The 17010-nt window shown below is 36.1% G+C and overlaps 1 protein-coding gene across 2 annotated transcripts in view; it reads right to left on the reverse strand.

The window, feature by feature from the left end:
* Positions 1-17010, reverse strand: part of WDR72 (WD repeat domain 72) — a 191467-nt gene that overhangs the window by 172292 nt on the left and 2165 nt on the right. For both annotated transcript variants that reach the window (XM_028100465.2, XM_088024800.1), the window contains exons 2-8: positions 14842-14948; positions 8969-9047; positions 7685-7859; positions 6942-7018; positions 5573-5692; positions 4486-4631; positions 4001-4097 (exon numbers count right to left, since the gene is read on the reverse strand). In XM_028100465.2, the coding sequence (XP_027956266.1) occupies positions 4001-4097; positions 4486-4631; positions 5573-5692; positions 6942-7018; positions 7685-7859; positions 8969-9047; positions 14842-14948 (801 nt within the window). The remainder of the gene's footprint in view (positions 1-4000; positions 4098-4485; positions 4632-5572; positions 5693-6941; positions 7019-7684; positions 7860-8968; positions 9048-14841; positions 14949-17010) is intronic.

Genomic DNA, 17010 nt, shown 5'->3' on the forward strand with positions numbered 1-17010 from the left:
GCTAGACTTCAGAGAGTTTAACATTTACTGAAGATGTTCTGTCTGCGTATGACACATACTGTTGGGGGCTTTCCATCCATTCAGCTAAATAGTCCTCACAATAATTCTGTGAAGTTGGTACTATCATTGTCTCCAGCTTACAGATGAATAAACTGAGAGTGAAGACGTTGATTTACCCAGAGTGAAACAAACAGCATTGTGCTTTGGAGTCCAATAATTCTGACTCAAGAGTCCATGTCTTCATGACCATACTCTACTGCCCACTAAGGCGGCCTGATTTCTTTATGGCCCCTTGAGTTCCAATTGTCAATTAAAACAGCAACAACTAATATTTGTATGGTAATTTTGTTTTACCAATATGCTTTCTACTTTCTGTTGACTATTTTTCAGATTTAATATATTTGATTTTAAATATTCTAAGTGGGCACATATAAAAATGAGTCCATAACATATAAATAAATAAGTAAACAAACACAAAAATATTATATTAGTATAAATAAATATGTAGCTAGAGTTTATATTAATATATATTATATGTTTATGTACGTGAAGTTATAATATTGCTGAGGCAGAGTGTGAATATTGGGCACCAGAGTTCTGCAAGATACGCTTTTAGTAGTGAATGAGTCTAGAATCTCCCTAGTACCTCGGTGCAGTGTAGATGTTGTTTGGGCAGACTTGCATACAGAGATTCTGCACAAGGGATCAAAATAATGAAGCGATTATAAAAATAAAGACAAACACTTCTTGTGAAGTACAAATAAAAGGCACCCTGGAAAGAAAGCCAACTGGGGTGCTAGAATTAAAGAAGTCTACAAAAGTGATAGTTCCTAGTCAGAAAATAGGCTTGAAGGTCAGGACTTTGATGTATTATTGGAAAAATTCTATAATATATCTGTAGAGAATATTAAAGGCCAAAACACTGCTCTATTTAATCCTCACAACAAAGCTACAAAGTAAGTAAACATGGTTATTATTCCTGGTGTGGAGATAAGAAAACCAAGACAGGAAGAGAAAAAGAAAGGAATCCAAGACCATGCAAGCAAGATGTATAATCCTCTATCGTCTCCCAAAATGAGAGCATTGCAGGAGAGAAAACAGTTCCTATGAAGTCAGTTCTCTGAATAAATCTTTTTTTTTTTTTTTTTAAGATTAAGAAGGCACTTTGGAGTCTTATACTTGTCAGGCCATCACTTTTGTAGGTGTTAGAAATGGTGTTGATAAAATTTGGGTAAACTGGCTTCTTAAACTCTCTTGACCTTGAGGAAACTTAGCACTGACTAGTCCAACTCCCTCAGGATTTTGATCTGGGAATGAGGCTCCAGAGAGGAGGGTGGTTACTCAGGTTGGTGGTGGGCAGCACGTGTCCACCCTCGCAGCTTGGGGCACTGCCCCTGCAGCTCACACTCCTGGGCTACTGTCAATCCCTCTGCCCTCACTTCTCAACCCACTCCTTGTCGCCTCCACCCCCATCCTTCCCAGGGGTTCCTTCTCCAGTTCTGCTGTTGACCTGCAAACCCCCTCAGAGCCCCTCACCATATGAATTCTAATTTTTCATCACAGTCCCCATACACATCACAAGGAGCACTCGTTTTCTGAGAGGGAATACCTCTAAGAGGTAATAAAATAGTCTTTAAGAGTGAATTCTCTTGGGTTAACTGCCTGGATTCAAATCCTGGTTTAGTACGTACCAACTCTATTAAAAGAGCCAATTACTTGATCTGGACAATTTACTTAACCTCTCTGTCTCATTCTCCCTAACTGTGAAAGAAGGCCAATAAAAGCACCTATTATATGGGATCGCTGTCAGGATTAATGAGTTGCTAAAGGTGAGGTGTTTAGAATGGTGCCATGCATTTGGTACACACTCAGTGAATATTAACCATTCTTATTATCCACTGTTCAGGACAATGAGAAACTTGCTCCAAAGGCCCCCTGCCAGACTCTGGGGCCAAACAGCCTAAGTTCAAATCCTAGGAATTAACCTCTCTGAACATCAGTTTCAAAGTGTGGTCATGGTGGGAAAGCATGTAAATGAAGGAGTGTCTGTTTGACAATAATAAGGCCTTGGACATAAAGTTACCTAATATCGTCATCATTGTTAATACTCTTAGTTCATGCACCCAAATTCCTTGTCTGCAATCCTCAGGTTGTTTCTAGCCCAGCTACTCCCACCTCAGCATTTCAGGGTTACTCCATAGCTAAGACCCTGGAAAGCCCAGTACCTCATCTCAACAACCAAGACCCCTGTCACTGGCCTCAGTGATCATCAGCTGTGATCTGAAGCTAGGGAGACTCTCATAAACTACGGAAAGGAAGGGAGAGTGTCATTTGGTACTACAACTTCATCAGCAGATATGTTCCTAGCATCATAAATGTTAACTCTGGGTACACGTTATTGTCAAACATTAAGATTTGATTCCAAAAGAAGTGTCTAGTTAATACTACATATTTATAGAACCCCTTTTTCTAAACTCATTGTACCTACCAAGCTCATCTCCCCACCCCACCAAAATGATACCTTTTAACTGCAGGAGACTAAGAAGTCTTATATTTAGTGAATATTGGGGATGTTTTGAATAAGGAGAATAATGTCAGACTTTAATTTCTTGGCTGGACAAACGGCAAGCAAGGGCGTAAGGATGGGCACACCAGCTTCTTTAAGATTCCTATTATTCTAGTCATATTTCACTGGCTTCCAAGTACTTCCCACTTTTAAGATAAAGAAGTAACTGTGGTTGTCTAAACAAGAATTGTTGACAGAAGACCCATAAATCTATGTCTTTACATTTTGAGGAACAAAATAAGATGGCTTCCCTTAAGATTAGTATCTTTTATGTTAATTTGTAATTGCTATCCTTTTTCTGCATAGCAGTGTATAGCATTGATATTTGGAGTAGACTGGAAGCTCTTAAAGGACACTACTTATATTTTAGCTTTTAGGGAAAACTGCTTTATCAGAAATGCATTCTGGAGCTAAAAGAAAGAATAGGTAGGCAGGTCCTTTAAAAAATGACTAAAAGTGCTTTTCTGAGTAAGCCACAATACTGCTTTAATGACCAACTGCAAAACAAGGCTCGAGTGCCACCCACAAATGACTTTAGAAATAGTGCCTGATGCCACAATTCTAAAGTTTGCCTATGCCGCGATGGCACTAAGAGTTCTGATTCTTGGTTGGCACCTGCTTAATGAAGTTTTTGCAACAAAACCTTGCAGATATGTTAAAGGGACAATCACGGAACTATAGGATCTCCAACAGCAATGCTATCTAATTAAGCAAAACATTACTCTGTAAAAAATAACATGCTTCCTTGGTTGATACATCAGTAATCCAAAACTCCTCCATTCTCCATGAAATACTTCTTTGGATAATTAACTGATGACCAAGTCCATAGGTTAACAACAACAACAACAACAACAAAACAACCTCACTTTGGTTAGCACTACTAATATAAAATAACTTTAAATGTTCAGGCTTCCTGGAGTGTTAAAGATATAATTCAGTCAAGTAAAAACACATAATTATATCCTCAACTCTGCCAGGAATCACAAATATATTTGTTTTTGTTTTAGCAAGAAAATTCATTCAGAAAAAGAGCTAAATATACGCAAAAAATGGTAATATTGAGTAAAAAAAAGCAGGATATAAACCATCTGATTAAGTGTAAAAATTGGATCAGATACATCAAAATGATAATAACTTTGCATCAAACCATTTATCCAAAGGGTCAGTGAAAAATGTATGTGTGTGGGTGTTTAACTTTGGTAATTTTTCTATAATAAATATATATTGTTTAATCAGACTTTAAAAGATACATTTTTCAAAGGCAACGTTTTCTCTTCAGTACCCATTAACAGTTAGATTTGATTTTCTCATTGATAACTTGCTGTGGTTCTTCAGTTCAACTTTTTCAAGTCTGACTCTGCTACAGACAAAGCAACACTTAACTAAGATGCGGAGTGAAACAGTTTTGAGGCAGTCACTCTCTCCTTGCATTACCTTATTTTCCTGCACAGAAGTAGAGCACAGTAAATGAGGATAAATTGTCTCTTTAAGCACTCTTCCATCAGCAGGGTATAGGCTTTTGGAAAGCCCACTGCATGGTGAAAAATAAAAAGCAGAGTTTAGAACTTTGGAGTTCTTTATTCGTTTTTTTTTTTTTCCTCCTCCCACATTCAAAAGCCGGATGGTACCATTCAAGTTTCTAAACTCTAGTTAGAAATTGTTGGGTTAATAATTACAAGTGACTTTTTGAAAACCCAGCACCAGCTGTACAAGTTATACATGGTTAATCTCATTCCTTCATCCCCTGCTGTTTTATACAAAGGCTGAAGCCTACCAAGCCCAGAGTAAATCTTCTAGTGCCAAAGTTGTTTTGTTCTGGTTTTTGATCATGGGCGGCATGCAGGGATTTTTCCATAATAAACCTCCCAAAGTTCATTTTCTACCTGAATGTTTTGTATGCCGCTCCCATCTGAGCCCACCTGTTCAGCAGCTGATAGATATAACTGTGACCATCTTCTGTCCAGATGATGATTCTGTGAGCAGCAAGCACCTCTCCACCAGCAAAAAATTGCCCACTTCTACTAACTTCAGTCCGCAGAAGGGAAAAATCACAATAATCATAAACCTAAAATACAAAATTAATGACACACATTAACAAAAGCTTCTAATCTAATCTGCCAATGAGATGAAAGATAAATTATGCTTATCAAGACCATTTAGATGGCAGTGTTAATGCGATAATATATTAAATATTAATAACAGGACACACTGTACTCATGTACCAAGATGATATTTTACTGGTACTTATTTTTTCCCACTTATATTAAGGTAGGTTTCAGTGAATAAGCTTTGTACCATCCCAGAATGTGACCATTAAGCACAGAGATCAAAAATCCCAAAATTTACATATAATTTTATTTCTTCCATATGGTAGTCCAACTTTAAATTTTTAAAATTTATTATACAAAAAAGTTTATACAGTTGAAAACTTTTGTTAGACCACATACTTTATATTTTTGTTCAAAAATATATTATCAACATATAAGTTAAGACAATATAGTTTTATTAACTGGGTCAGGTGTATGGAACACTAAAGAAAAAAGGGATGCCATCAGATGATATAATAACTTAGTTTTTCTTTCTTATTGGAGATATCAGTGAATATATTCACAAGAAAGGAATGCATATTCCTTAAAAATGAATGTAGTGACTAAGCAGAAAAAGAAAACAAGTCTAAAAATAAAATCAGTGTATGTAGGTGAAAAGTATTAATTTTCTTTTTAGTTCTAAAGTGCAGGCATTAAATTTTAAAAATAATCTAGAGATAAATGCTCACTATAATAATAGTTTGTTATTAATAAAATTAGGATATATTTTAGATATATAATCTCCTGAGAAGCAAAACAGCTGCGTGCAGGGAGAGGAAAATTGATAAAAGTGAGTTATAAAAGACAAATCATTCCGTGCTCTGATAATAATATAGAGTTTGGATCATATTTAAATCAAACTCATAATTATTGCATTGAGCAAGAAAAAATTACATTTGTATATCACTGGTATTAATACCTTCCAACATTTAGAAAATACCACCAGTAAAAGTCTCTCCGTATATGTGCAAAATCGTATTGTCCGGCAGTTCAGGGAGTCGAGAAATTTGGATTCCTTTTCATAGACATCTTGCTTTTCCTTCAAAAGTAATAGGAATATTTTAGTACTAGTTCTAGGTAATTTATACACGACTGTATAAGAAGACTTGCCCCATCGTACACCTGAAGTAGATCACACCATTTTTATAAAAAACCACCCCAGTTTTCTTTTGAGTTTTCTGAAATAAGAAGTTATTTTGCAAAGGAAATCATAAGCAGGATTCCTCATATAATCATCCAACAAACATTCTGGGGACTGTGCTGGATGCTGAGAATGTAAAGATATGAGTAAGTTTCTAATTTTCAGACATGGCAGAAAGATAAAACAAAAAAAGTAAAATATTAAAGAAAAAACCTGCAGTACCTTAACTGCTAAAATAGAAAAATGAATAAAATGCTTTGAAAAACAAATAAAAGAGTGGCCAACATAGGACACCTAGAATACTATATTAGCAATAAGTTTCTGATAATGCTGGTGTGTGTTTCTTGGGCTCATTATGCTAACATAATCCCTAGGCTTCCCCAACCAAGAAATTCCAAAGGAGAGTTCAGATCATAAGGTAGCTGAAACAATTTTATCATCAGCATAAATACTACGACTGTTTTCTCAGCCACCACCTCAACTTGTAGCCGAGTTGATGCAGGGAGCAGGTAAATATACTGGACTCTCAGTGCATGTGACCCCCCAGCCGTTCACAGTCATCTCCCTGCTATCACTCACATAAACTCAGAAGAAAGGCGTCTTTCTTTCTGCTGTAAGGCTCGGAAAGATATTCCTCTATGACCTATTTATTTATTTCTTTTAAAATGTAACCAGTGTGTGTGTATGTGTGTGTGTATAAATAAAAATATTTGTATATGCCCTGACAACAGGTTGGAAGGATACAATTGAATTGTTACCAATGCCTACCCCTTGGAAGAGTGATAGGGGGGAAGTACATGGAGATAGAATTATTCATTTCTACATTATTTGAACTCCTTTTTTAAAAAGATTTTATTTATTTGTATGAAAGAGAGAGAGAGAGAGAGAGCGCATGCACATGCGCACGAGGTGAGCGGAGAGGGAGAGAGAGAAGCAGACTCCTTGCTGAGTGGAGAGCCCTATGTGGGGCTGGATCCCAAAACCTGATATCATTATCTGAGCTGAAAGCAGATGCTTAACCGACTGAGCCACCCAGGCACCTCAACATTATTTGAACTCTTAACAGTGAATGGGTAACACCTTTATAATTAAAAAAATTTCAATAAATATGCTTGAAATTAGAGAATAAAAAGTTTCACAAGCCAACCTGAATGCTGTTGATAGATGAAGAGAGATCCCATACTTTGAGCTCACCCGCTACTGATACCACCAAGAGAGAATCTTCTGTAAAAACAATAAAGGTCACGTATAAGCTGACCCCTGTTATAACTGGTTGCTGTAAAGATCACAGCATAGTCATTTAAGGATTACGCAGGATTACATAGGTGAAAATTATTCAGCCTTGGGTTTTTTTTTTATAAAAAATAAACATTTTAGATCACATTTTAAATTTGTTTTAAAATTTCAAAGTGACCCCCATGTAATAGAAGAGCACCGCTAAGGGCAGAACTACGTTGAAAATCATTATGTTGTCAATCTTGCACCTTCTTATTTCAGAAACAAGTAAGGAGCCATTACGGAATTTGAATTCTCTCATTACACGAATCAGAATTCTCTACTACATCCAGAAGATACAGCAAGGCAAAAGTTCCAAGAGTCTTGCTAATCCACAACAAATGCATGCTTGTCACTCTTGAAATGTACCAATGAACTGAGTCATGGAAACAGTCTCCTCTTTTCATTTCATCTTGACCTCTTGCTGACTTTCTAATGACTTGAACCACTGGTATGAGTGTTCTCAGTTTTCTTGATCTGGCTTAGAGAACTGTCCCCACCAACAGATAAACATAAAGGAGTATTCTGAACTCTTGCCCATTAGTTTAACAAATCGTTCAAAAGTGGTTATTTTTATATGCACTCTCTTAGTGTTATATAATACCCAACTATTACCTTGAATTCTCATGGAGTGAACAATGCACATGCAGTTGATCCAATCAGGAGACTGAGACGATATGAAAGTGTGAATAACAGCCAAACTTCTGGCATCAATGATAAGAACATCTTGATATTCTCCACAACACAAAAGCCAACCTTCCCCTGTCATCCGGAATGAGCAGTGGTAATACTATGAAAATGGATTTCAAAGCAAAGAGTTAATTATCATTAGCAATTAACATAATTTGGGCTATGGTGAAGACTTCTCTGGATTTTAGTTTTAGCATCTATTCAATTAAAGTATTTACTGGCTACTGAATAGCAAGTAAAGTTTCTTTTAGCTCAATTATTCCATATTTTTGAAGCATCGATTTGGGACTTTAGTCTCATTTGTAATTCACCATTTTTCTGGAGGAAGGGGGATCTTTCAGGAAGAAAGAATCTTATTCCAAGTTATGGAAAGCTCACAATTGTTTTATTTCTAGAATGCTATGTAGAATTAAACAACAACAACAAAATTAGGTTCCTTCTTCTAGCGACATTACTATACGTTAAGAAGAAATGAAAGTGTCTGAAGAGTGTGTAAGGAATTCTTATGCCAAATAAGTTTTGAGAAGAGCTTTTATCAAAGATTGAGTAATATATTGTACCCTTGACAAATTCTCTTACTGTGCAAGTTTTGGTCCCAGAAACGACTTTGTGAATATTGCAGTGCAAGTCATCAATGCCAAAAGCTATGAGTAAAATATAAAAAACACTGTGAGCACCATTGGTATAATGCAACTGCCTCACCTGTATGATTGGAGTCCATCTACCAAAAGCCAAAATCTGTTTTAAATATGGGAGATGATTACAAAGGTATAGCGATCCTTTTTATCTTTTTATGAATAAGAAATTCAGAAATTAAGAACCTATCCACCCAAAAAAGGTTAAAATTGAAGACAAAAAACTTTTTTGCTTTATAAAATAGCATGTCATTAAAACTGAATCTTTCCATGTGTGTGTGTCTGTGTGTGTGTTGTGAGTGTAACGAAGAAAAAGTTAAAAATTATCTTTCGAATTTGTCTATTAGATACCAAAATAAAGAAAGAATCAGAAAAAAAAAGCTTGAGTAGTCACTTTTAGGAAAGAAAAATGCCAAAATAACAGATGATAACTGACACTATTCTACTCCAGGGACAAAATAAAAATCAAAGGAAAAAATACCTTCCAAAAACATTTCTTTAAATGTGTGCTTTGCAAATGCTCTAAAGGAGTTCCAGAATCCGGCAATGTTCTGAAGGAAGGGAAGGTACTTACACAGACTGCAGTGTGCCTGTAAGGAAGAGTGGCCTTCTCCACGCACTGTCCATTGGTGACATTCCAAACACACATCTCCCTAGCAGAGATAACTTTGCATTATTCTCTGTCATTTCTACTCAATTGGCTGAAATAATTTTTGTGTCACCAAGTTTTTCTTTAGTGCTGCACTTAAATGCAACCTGATCATTTATGTGGCATTTTGTTACAGATTACTGAGCAAGAAAATGTTGTGGTCATTAGCAGGGATGACATACTGTATCTGTGTCTTTTTGTTTGGGTAATTACACCCTACCGCCCGCCTACAAACCTTACTTTAGCGCCAACCTGACCTAAAACAAATTGTGTGGATCCAGCTATCACAGTCTGTTAGAGTGATAGTACAACAGTCTTTTCATGGAAACTGCATCCTTTTGAAAATGGTTTATTTCACCGAACTTAAACTACATATTCTGAAAAGCATAATGCATCGAGGGCTGCATCTTCTGGAGCTGAGGTATCATTTTTATAAAAATAAACAGTGCCACCAAGAGGCTACATTTGGTCTCTCATTGATAGGGTTTACTTCTTTGCTTATCCTGAAATGTTGAAATCACACTTGCCACTACATATTTAGAGAATTCTCATTGTTTAGAAAACTCTGACTTGCTTTCCTGTATGTTACAAGGATGTACATAAAATTATGAAATACAGTGACAAAATACATCACCCAGCGTAGGGCAATTTAAATCTACATGATTTCCGTTCACAAAAACCAGAACGGCTGTTTCAGAGTTGTTTGGTAATATCCTTCAGTTTTGACACTTTCAACACATAAGCAAAACTTTCCATGAAAGAATAAATGAAACCTTTATTGGCTTTAAGGGAGAAGCTGCTATTAAGAAGCAAAAGAGATGAATTAATAATAGTAAATGCTAGATGCATTTGGTGTTTTGCTGGACTTTTTGTTTTTCTGGTCAGACACTGGACATCAATCTTTAAATCAATGGTTCTCAACCTGGGGCGATTTTGCCCCCCAAAGAACATTCGACAATGATAAGAGATATTTTTGATAGTCACAACTAGGAACACACTACTGGCATCTAGTGGGGGAAGGCCAGGAATGCTGCTAAATATTCTAGGATGCACAGGATGGCCCCACAACAAAGAATTCTCTGGTGCTCCAAAATATAATCAGTACTGAGGTTGAGAAACTCTGTTCTGGATATAGAAACAAAATATTCATAATTTTTTTCTCTGTTTATATCCGACTTTATTCCAAAAAGGATTTGAGGTAATATGAAAACTCATGCAACTCAATAAAACAAGGGAAAAGTGTGTGTGTGTGTGTGTGTGTGTGTGTGAAAAATAAAACTGGGAAAGAGGTAGAAATTGAGATAATATATCTCAAAGGTAAAAAAAAGTCAAAGGTTAAAAAAATAGAACTTAACTTGCTATTAATATAAAATTTTAGCTTCATAAGGAACTGGAGTTTATTAGCATAGTTCTCAACCCTAGCTGTGCATCACCTGCGCATATTTCTAAAATTGTCCATAGAGATTCTAATTCCACAGCTCTGTGTTGGAGTCCCGGCATATAGGTTTTGCCAAGCTCTTGGTCAGTTAGTCTGTTTCTAGGTAAGTCTATCTCCAAACCAGTGGTTCTAAACTGGCTATACATGAGAATTATCAGCAAACTTTTTAAAAATACTGATGTCTGGGTCCCAACCCAGACATCAAGCCATGCTAATTAAATCACATTTTCCAAGGTTGGAGCCTGGGCATCAGTAAAAGCTCTCTTGGTGATGCTAATGTTTCTAAATTCTCCTGGATCTAATGCTTTCCCTATTTGTTTTCTTATTATCTTATTTTCTATCTTAAAGTTAAAAAAAAAAAGTAATACAAAAATACCACAAAGCAAAAACTGACTCTTTGCCTATCAATTCTTCTTAAGGAAAGAAAGCAAATGTGTTGTGTACCAAAAGTAGCAATGACATTGTAGCTGGAACTGTACAAGTTACATACTTAATAAGAACACAGAAAAATTGACTATTAAAATGTACATTCGTCTTTTCCTTTTGAAATACTATCCCCAACGTTTCTACTGAGATCACCTTTAATTACATAAAAAATGTTTAACAATTTCCAAAATTTTTAAATTCTTGATTTTTTTTAAATTTCATTGAAAAGAACACAGAGGAAAATATCTACAACATATAAAGTTACAAAACTGCTAAATTCCCACTAAATTCCTGGAGAAAAGGCATTTTTTTCCTTATTCAATTCTACATCCCCACCTCAGCACCTCAATAAAAAATTCATCCAGTGGATAAATAGATCAGTTGCCATTCTTCTGTCCACTTTTCTACTTTCATAAATACACTATTTTCTCTTGGCCCCATTCCTATTCTTATATTTGTGTGCTTATAAAACTGTTATGATTTCTATTTTAATGCAACATCTAGAGGGAGAGGAGATAAACATGGTTTGCCATCTTGAATTCCAAGTCCCTTATATTCTTCAAACTCTTTTTTCTCTTGTCTTCCATTACACTTCCATTACACTTCCATTACACATTCACTGGCCTTCTCACGTTCCATTTTTATGCTGCTTTAAATGCTGATTTTCCTTAGATTTTTGTCTTAGGCTTTCTTACATTCTCACATTTCACACTCTCTCTGGGTGAATTATCTACTCCCATCACTTCAGGTACCATGTACATGACGTTGGAAGCCCAGACCTCTTCACTGAGCTCTAGATTTCTACATGCAACTAGCTATTAGATATCTATGTGGATGATATGGGAGACTCCACATCCTCATATGCACAGTGAAGCGTAACATCCATCCTCCTTAGTTTCCTAACCTCATAATTAACTGGTATCATCACCAATGGGTTTCCCAAGTCATTCTTGACATCATACTTTCTCTCACTGCCCCCATTATAGGATACTCACTACACCAGATATGTTCTCTGAACAAGCAGCCTCAGCACTGTCCAGGAGTGTGTTAGAAATGCAAGTTCTTGAACCTCAGCCCGGACCTACTGAACCCATACCTCTGGGAGTGGGGCCCAGAAATCTGTATTTACACAAGCTCTTCAGGTGGTCCTGATGTAAGCTCAGGTTGGAAGAACATGGTTCTAGAAGACTCTAAGACTGGGTGCCTGCCTAACTTTCTGGTCTCATCTCCTGCTGCTGACTGAAAATTTTATTAATAAGTAATAACCCTCTTTATCAATGCCAAGGCTTTTTTGCCTTAAGGTTTTATTAACTATGTGTATTTGTTAATATAAAATATTTATACAGCTATATCAACATTATTTTGGTCAGTATTCATCCGATAAATCTTTTTCCATCCGTTTACTTTTAACCTTTCTATGTCCTTATGCTGTTTTTGTCTTTTAAGTTATATGACAATCTTTGTGATTTAACTAGAGGGCTCAGTCCCTCTACATAATTGAGATTACGGTTTTAGTCAGATTTAGCTCAACTACCTTATCTTGTGCTTTCCATTTGCCCCATTTATTTTTGTCTCCTTTGGATTAAATAGCATTATTATTTTTTCTTTTCCAAGTTGGAAGTTCTGTATTCTATTTCTTTTATTTTTATTTCTTCTCTCTGTTCTTTTAGCAGCTACCCTGGGAATATCAACATGTACATCTAGCTTAAATTCTAACGTTAATCAACAGCTTTAACCACTTCTAGAACACCACAACACATGGAATCTGGTCACTACCCAACCCTCTGCAATTGTTGACTAGGATTGTGTGAATATGTATGGGCAGGGCATGGGAGATACATAAACATTGTTGTGTAATAGTCTGTATTTATTTACACTTTCTAAAAATTTGCTGGTTTTGTTCAATACTCCTTCTTCCATCTCAGCTCTTCCTTCTGAATCATGGCTTTTCTTACTGAAGAATATAATTTAGAATTCTGCTGCTTATAGAGAATCTGCTGGCAGTGAGCGTTCTCAGTATTTGTCTTAAACGTTATTATTTTGACCTCATTTTTAGGAAGATATTTTTGCTAGACATGCGATTCTAAGTTGGCAGATATTTTCTCTCAACATTTTGAAAATATTTCACTGCTGTCCAGTTTTCATTTTACTGCTGAGAAGTCAGCATAATTGCATTCCATTATAAATAATCTGCTTTTTCCCCACTAACCACCTTCAGGATCTTTTTTCTTTGGCATTCTGTTGTTTCAACATCAGGTCTCCAGGTATGTATTTCCCTTCAGTCATCCTGGAACTCAATGGGATTTCTGAATCTTATGCCTACTGATGAACTAATACTTTGGGAAAAAAATGAAAAACTGAATCACGGCAATTTTGGGTACCATCTGAACATTTTGGAAGCAGAAACGCTAAGTCTACAGTCACTTCTTGAGTCTTCTCAAAGCTAAAAAAATCATTGTTGTTGGGGCATAACGGACCAAGTCTAGTAAGTGTAATAACTTCCAGTAGATTAAACTAGGATTTGTTAAGTATGAAGCAGCTGAAATGTAGATACTGCCTAAAGAATATCTTAACAGATGCAGGCCAAGTTTTGCATCTTGAAGAAACAGAATTCTAGAAAATTAAAATCATCTTGGGAAAGGAAGATCAAACCAGACTCCTTGGCTCTTTAATAATTATATTTGCAGGGTTGTACAGCTGAATTCATCTATCATCAAGAATATGTCCATTAACCTTAGTTTCTTTTTTGGAGCTAGACTACCGGGGGGAAAACCTCAGGCTGGAACTCAATTACTTTCCAGAGCTATTTCTCATTTAGCAATTAATTTTTCTCAACTCCTCAAGTAGTCTCAGGAAAAAAAAAATCACCATCTCCCAAATTCTCTAGACTGGCAATATTTATCTATCTCAGCTTGTGTAGCAGGCTTTGCGGCAGCCCTAGCACAAAAAAGCTACTAGCCATTGTTAAGAAAAGAATGTACTAGGGCACTTAACTCTAGCCTCACCCAAAGTTCAATCTCTCTAAGTTTAACAATGATGGCTTTGCTGTAAACTATGAGAATAGGTACCTCTTTGATACCCGTTTCACTAGCATTTTGTTAAACTATTCAGTTTCTCCAAGTTTACACTCATGATTCTTTTGGTTCTCAGAGTTCAGGGCCATGTACTTTCTCCTCAGGTTAAAAAAAGGAGGGGGTTCTCTTGTTTCAACCAGTAATCCAATCCCTGATTCACAAATGCACGCTGAATCGATTCCGCATTCCCGAATCTACTTTGGCAAATAACTCATCAGCAGAGTCCAGCTCCTAGTAGTCCTTCCATCGGCAAGGCTTTTTCTTACAGCTTAGTCCTATTTCGTTGGAATAAACCTTGCTTCCATGAAACTGCACCCAAATCACAGTCTATGTTCCCTTCCCTTCTCTCTCCCCTCTATCCCACTTACCATTGAGCCCTCTCCTCTGTTTCTCCTATAATGATTTCAGACAAGTGTATAACATGAAGATTATAACTACTGAGTTGTTTTACAAAATGATGAAGGCTTGGATAGATTTGCTTAAGAGCTCAAAGTGAATTACTACGTGAAAAAAGACAAGCACCCAGACGTTTCCGTTTTCAATTCTACAACAGGTGGCATTTGCCATTATCTTTTATATAGTGAGGCTGCTGCAAGGCCTGATAGACAAGTTAGAGAGTTTATTTTGGTCTTAATCCAACAAGAAAAAAAAAGAGTTAAATTGGGCGACACAGTACTGATCACGTTCCTTGGGATCATCACCCAAATACTCTACCATTCAAGATCTAAATTTTCCTCTATGTAAAAGGAACATGATAATCACTAAAGTTTCCTTCAGCCCCAGAATTCTGTACCCCATCATTGATTTTAAAAAGGGAGAGGCAACAGAGATGGTCACAAAGTTACGCACATCTTACTTACCCATTTTCAGCAGCACTGACGACGTAAGGTTGTTTGGAGAAATCCCTTGCTCTTGCCAAACATGTTACTGAAGCCGAATGGCCAAAGAGAAGTTCTTTAGCTGAAATCTGAAATGATGAGGGTAAGCTTTTAAACAGCTATAAACTTTTGAAGAATATAAACATCACATTATCTAAGTATTCATAATTTTGATTAGAAAATCCTGTTATATTATGTTTTTGCTCTACATAGGTTTCAGGAAAACTGATCTATGCCATATAAAAATCCACAGAATAATAAACATCTAGATACAGGGCGCCTGGGTGGCTCAGTTGGTTAAGCATCTGCCTTCAGTTCAGGTCATGATCTTGGGGTCGTGGCATCAGGCTCCCTGCTCGGCGGAGAGTCTTTCTCCCTCTGCCTCTCCCCACAATTCATGCTTGCTCTCTCTCTTAAATAAATTTAAAAAAAATCTAATAAACATCTAGATGCAGGAGATGTCTTGTACACAGTTCTTTGTTTTTGGTTTTGGTTTTGTATCTATCATGAAACCTAAATAATCACCAGACCTGTTATACAACATCTAGGTTTTGAATACAAATAAGTCAGTGTTGATGTTTATTATGCACAAAATGTGCCTCAGTTGATAGTAGCATATTAATGAGCAAATTTCAGAATTCAGAAATGAGTTTACAAAATAATACAAGGAAAATATTACCTTTTTTGTAACCATTATATCCTTATCATAACCTTATTTCATTTCTTGCTCCAGAAATAATAAAAATTAATTTTTCTGCATTAAAAATAAAATTTAACTAAGTTGTTATTGAAAATGCCAATGTCCTTCTCTTGTACGTGAACTTAAAAATACAGCACCAAGGGCTAATTCCTCCATTATCTCATGTATGAAAGATGTCTATTGCTCTTTATTTTATAAAACAAGATCATGAAAATCAAACTACAAAACAAAAGACATGCAGGATCCCCTCAAATGAAGAGTTTGTCAATAGGCACTAAAACTTTAATTTGAATAACCAGAAAATTTGTAGGTAATAAAACTTGTCTTGAGGGTAATAATATTTCCAAATGAATTAATATTCATTATGCTTTTTCTGAACTATGCAAACATATCCATAGGTGATAAAGAAATCATACCGATGAGGACAAATTACTTCAAAACACAATCATTCTCTGTCTTCATCTTATTTCTATCACAATCAGAAATGTTTCCCTAAAGATCTGTTGTTAGACTAAATTTCCAGTGCTACAAAGAAGTTTTGCGGTATGTTACAACCATTTACCTTATTCTACCTTTTTCCTGGGAAATCCAGATGGTTGTTCCATCTCAGAAAACAACACACTATCTTTTCCCATCATCACATTTTGGAATACATATCCCCATGAACTTACAATACTTGTAATATATGGAACACTTTTCCATATATTACAGGCCAAATTAAGCAAGGAATTAGAGCCAATCAAGGAGATTTCTTCTCCCGGAGAAAATCTGCTATGGACAAAATACCATAATGGTACTCCATTGCTTTGAATATGGAGTCCTCATTCTACTACTAAATCCCCACATGTAGTTAAATAAACTGTGACAATTCATTATAATCTCTTCCTTTTATCATATTCTGGAACTGCTGGAATAAAACAACACAAAAATCCAAACACACCTACTCATTGTCATGATGAAATCCAGGAGACCTTTACTTCTATTTGTTGGCTCTACCTCCATGACTTATTGCCCACCCCTGACCCCCACCCCACCAGGAGCTTCCAATAGCACAAATGGGAACACAAAACTTGATGAGCATCCACCATACCCAGGCACTGGTGCAACTATGAACAGGGTTTAATGCCCATTTCACAGATGAAGAAATCAAGGATCAAAGAATATGTCATTTGCTCCATATGAAAGTTGGTAAATACCAGAGGTAGAACTTGACCAAACTCTCCATTCTTTTCCTGTACACAATATTGCTATTCTTGCTATTCTTCATTTTGTCATTGTTGTGTTTCCTTTTGAGTATTAAATAGGAAGAAAAATAGAACATAGCAATACTAAGGGAATATATCTGGGAGTAAGTTCAGCTCAGCTTTCTCTATGTTTAAAAGTGTTATAAATACCAGCAATCAATACTGGGAAGGACAAGTGAAGTAGTTCCTAGCATGAAACTTGGAGAA

Source organism: Eumetopias jubatus, unplaced genomic scaffold, assembly GCF_037043125.1.
Source record: "Eumetopias jubatus isolate StellerSeaLion01/CBP00866 unplaced genomic scaffold, mEumJub1_p1.0 scaffold_7, whole genome shotgun sequence".
NCBI lineage: Eukaryota > Metazoa > Chordata > Mammalia > Carnivora > Otariidae > Eumetopias > Eumetopias jubatus.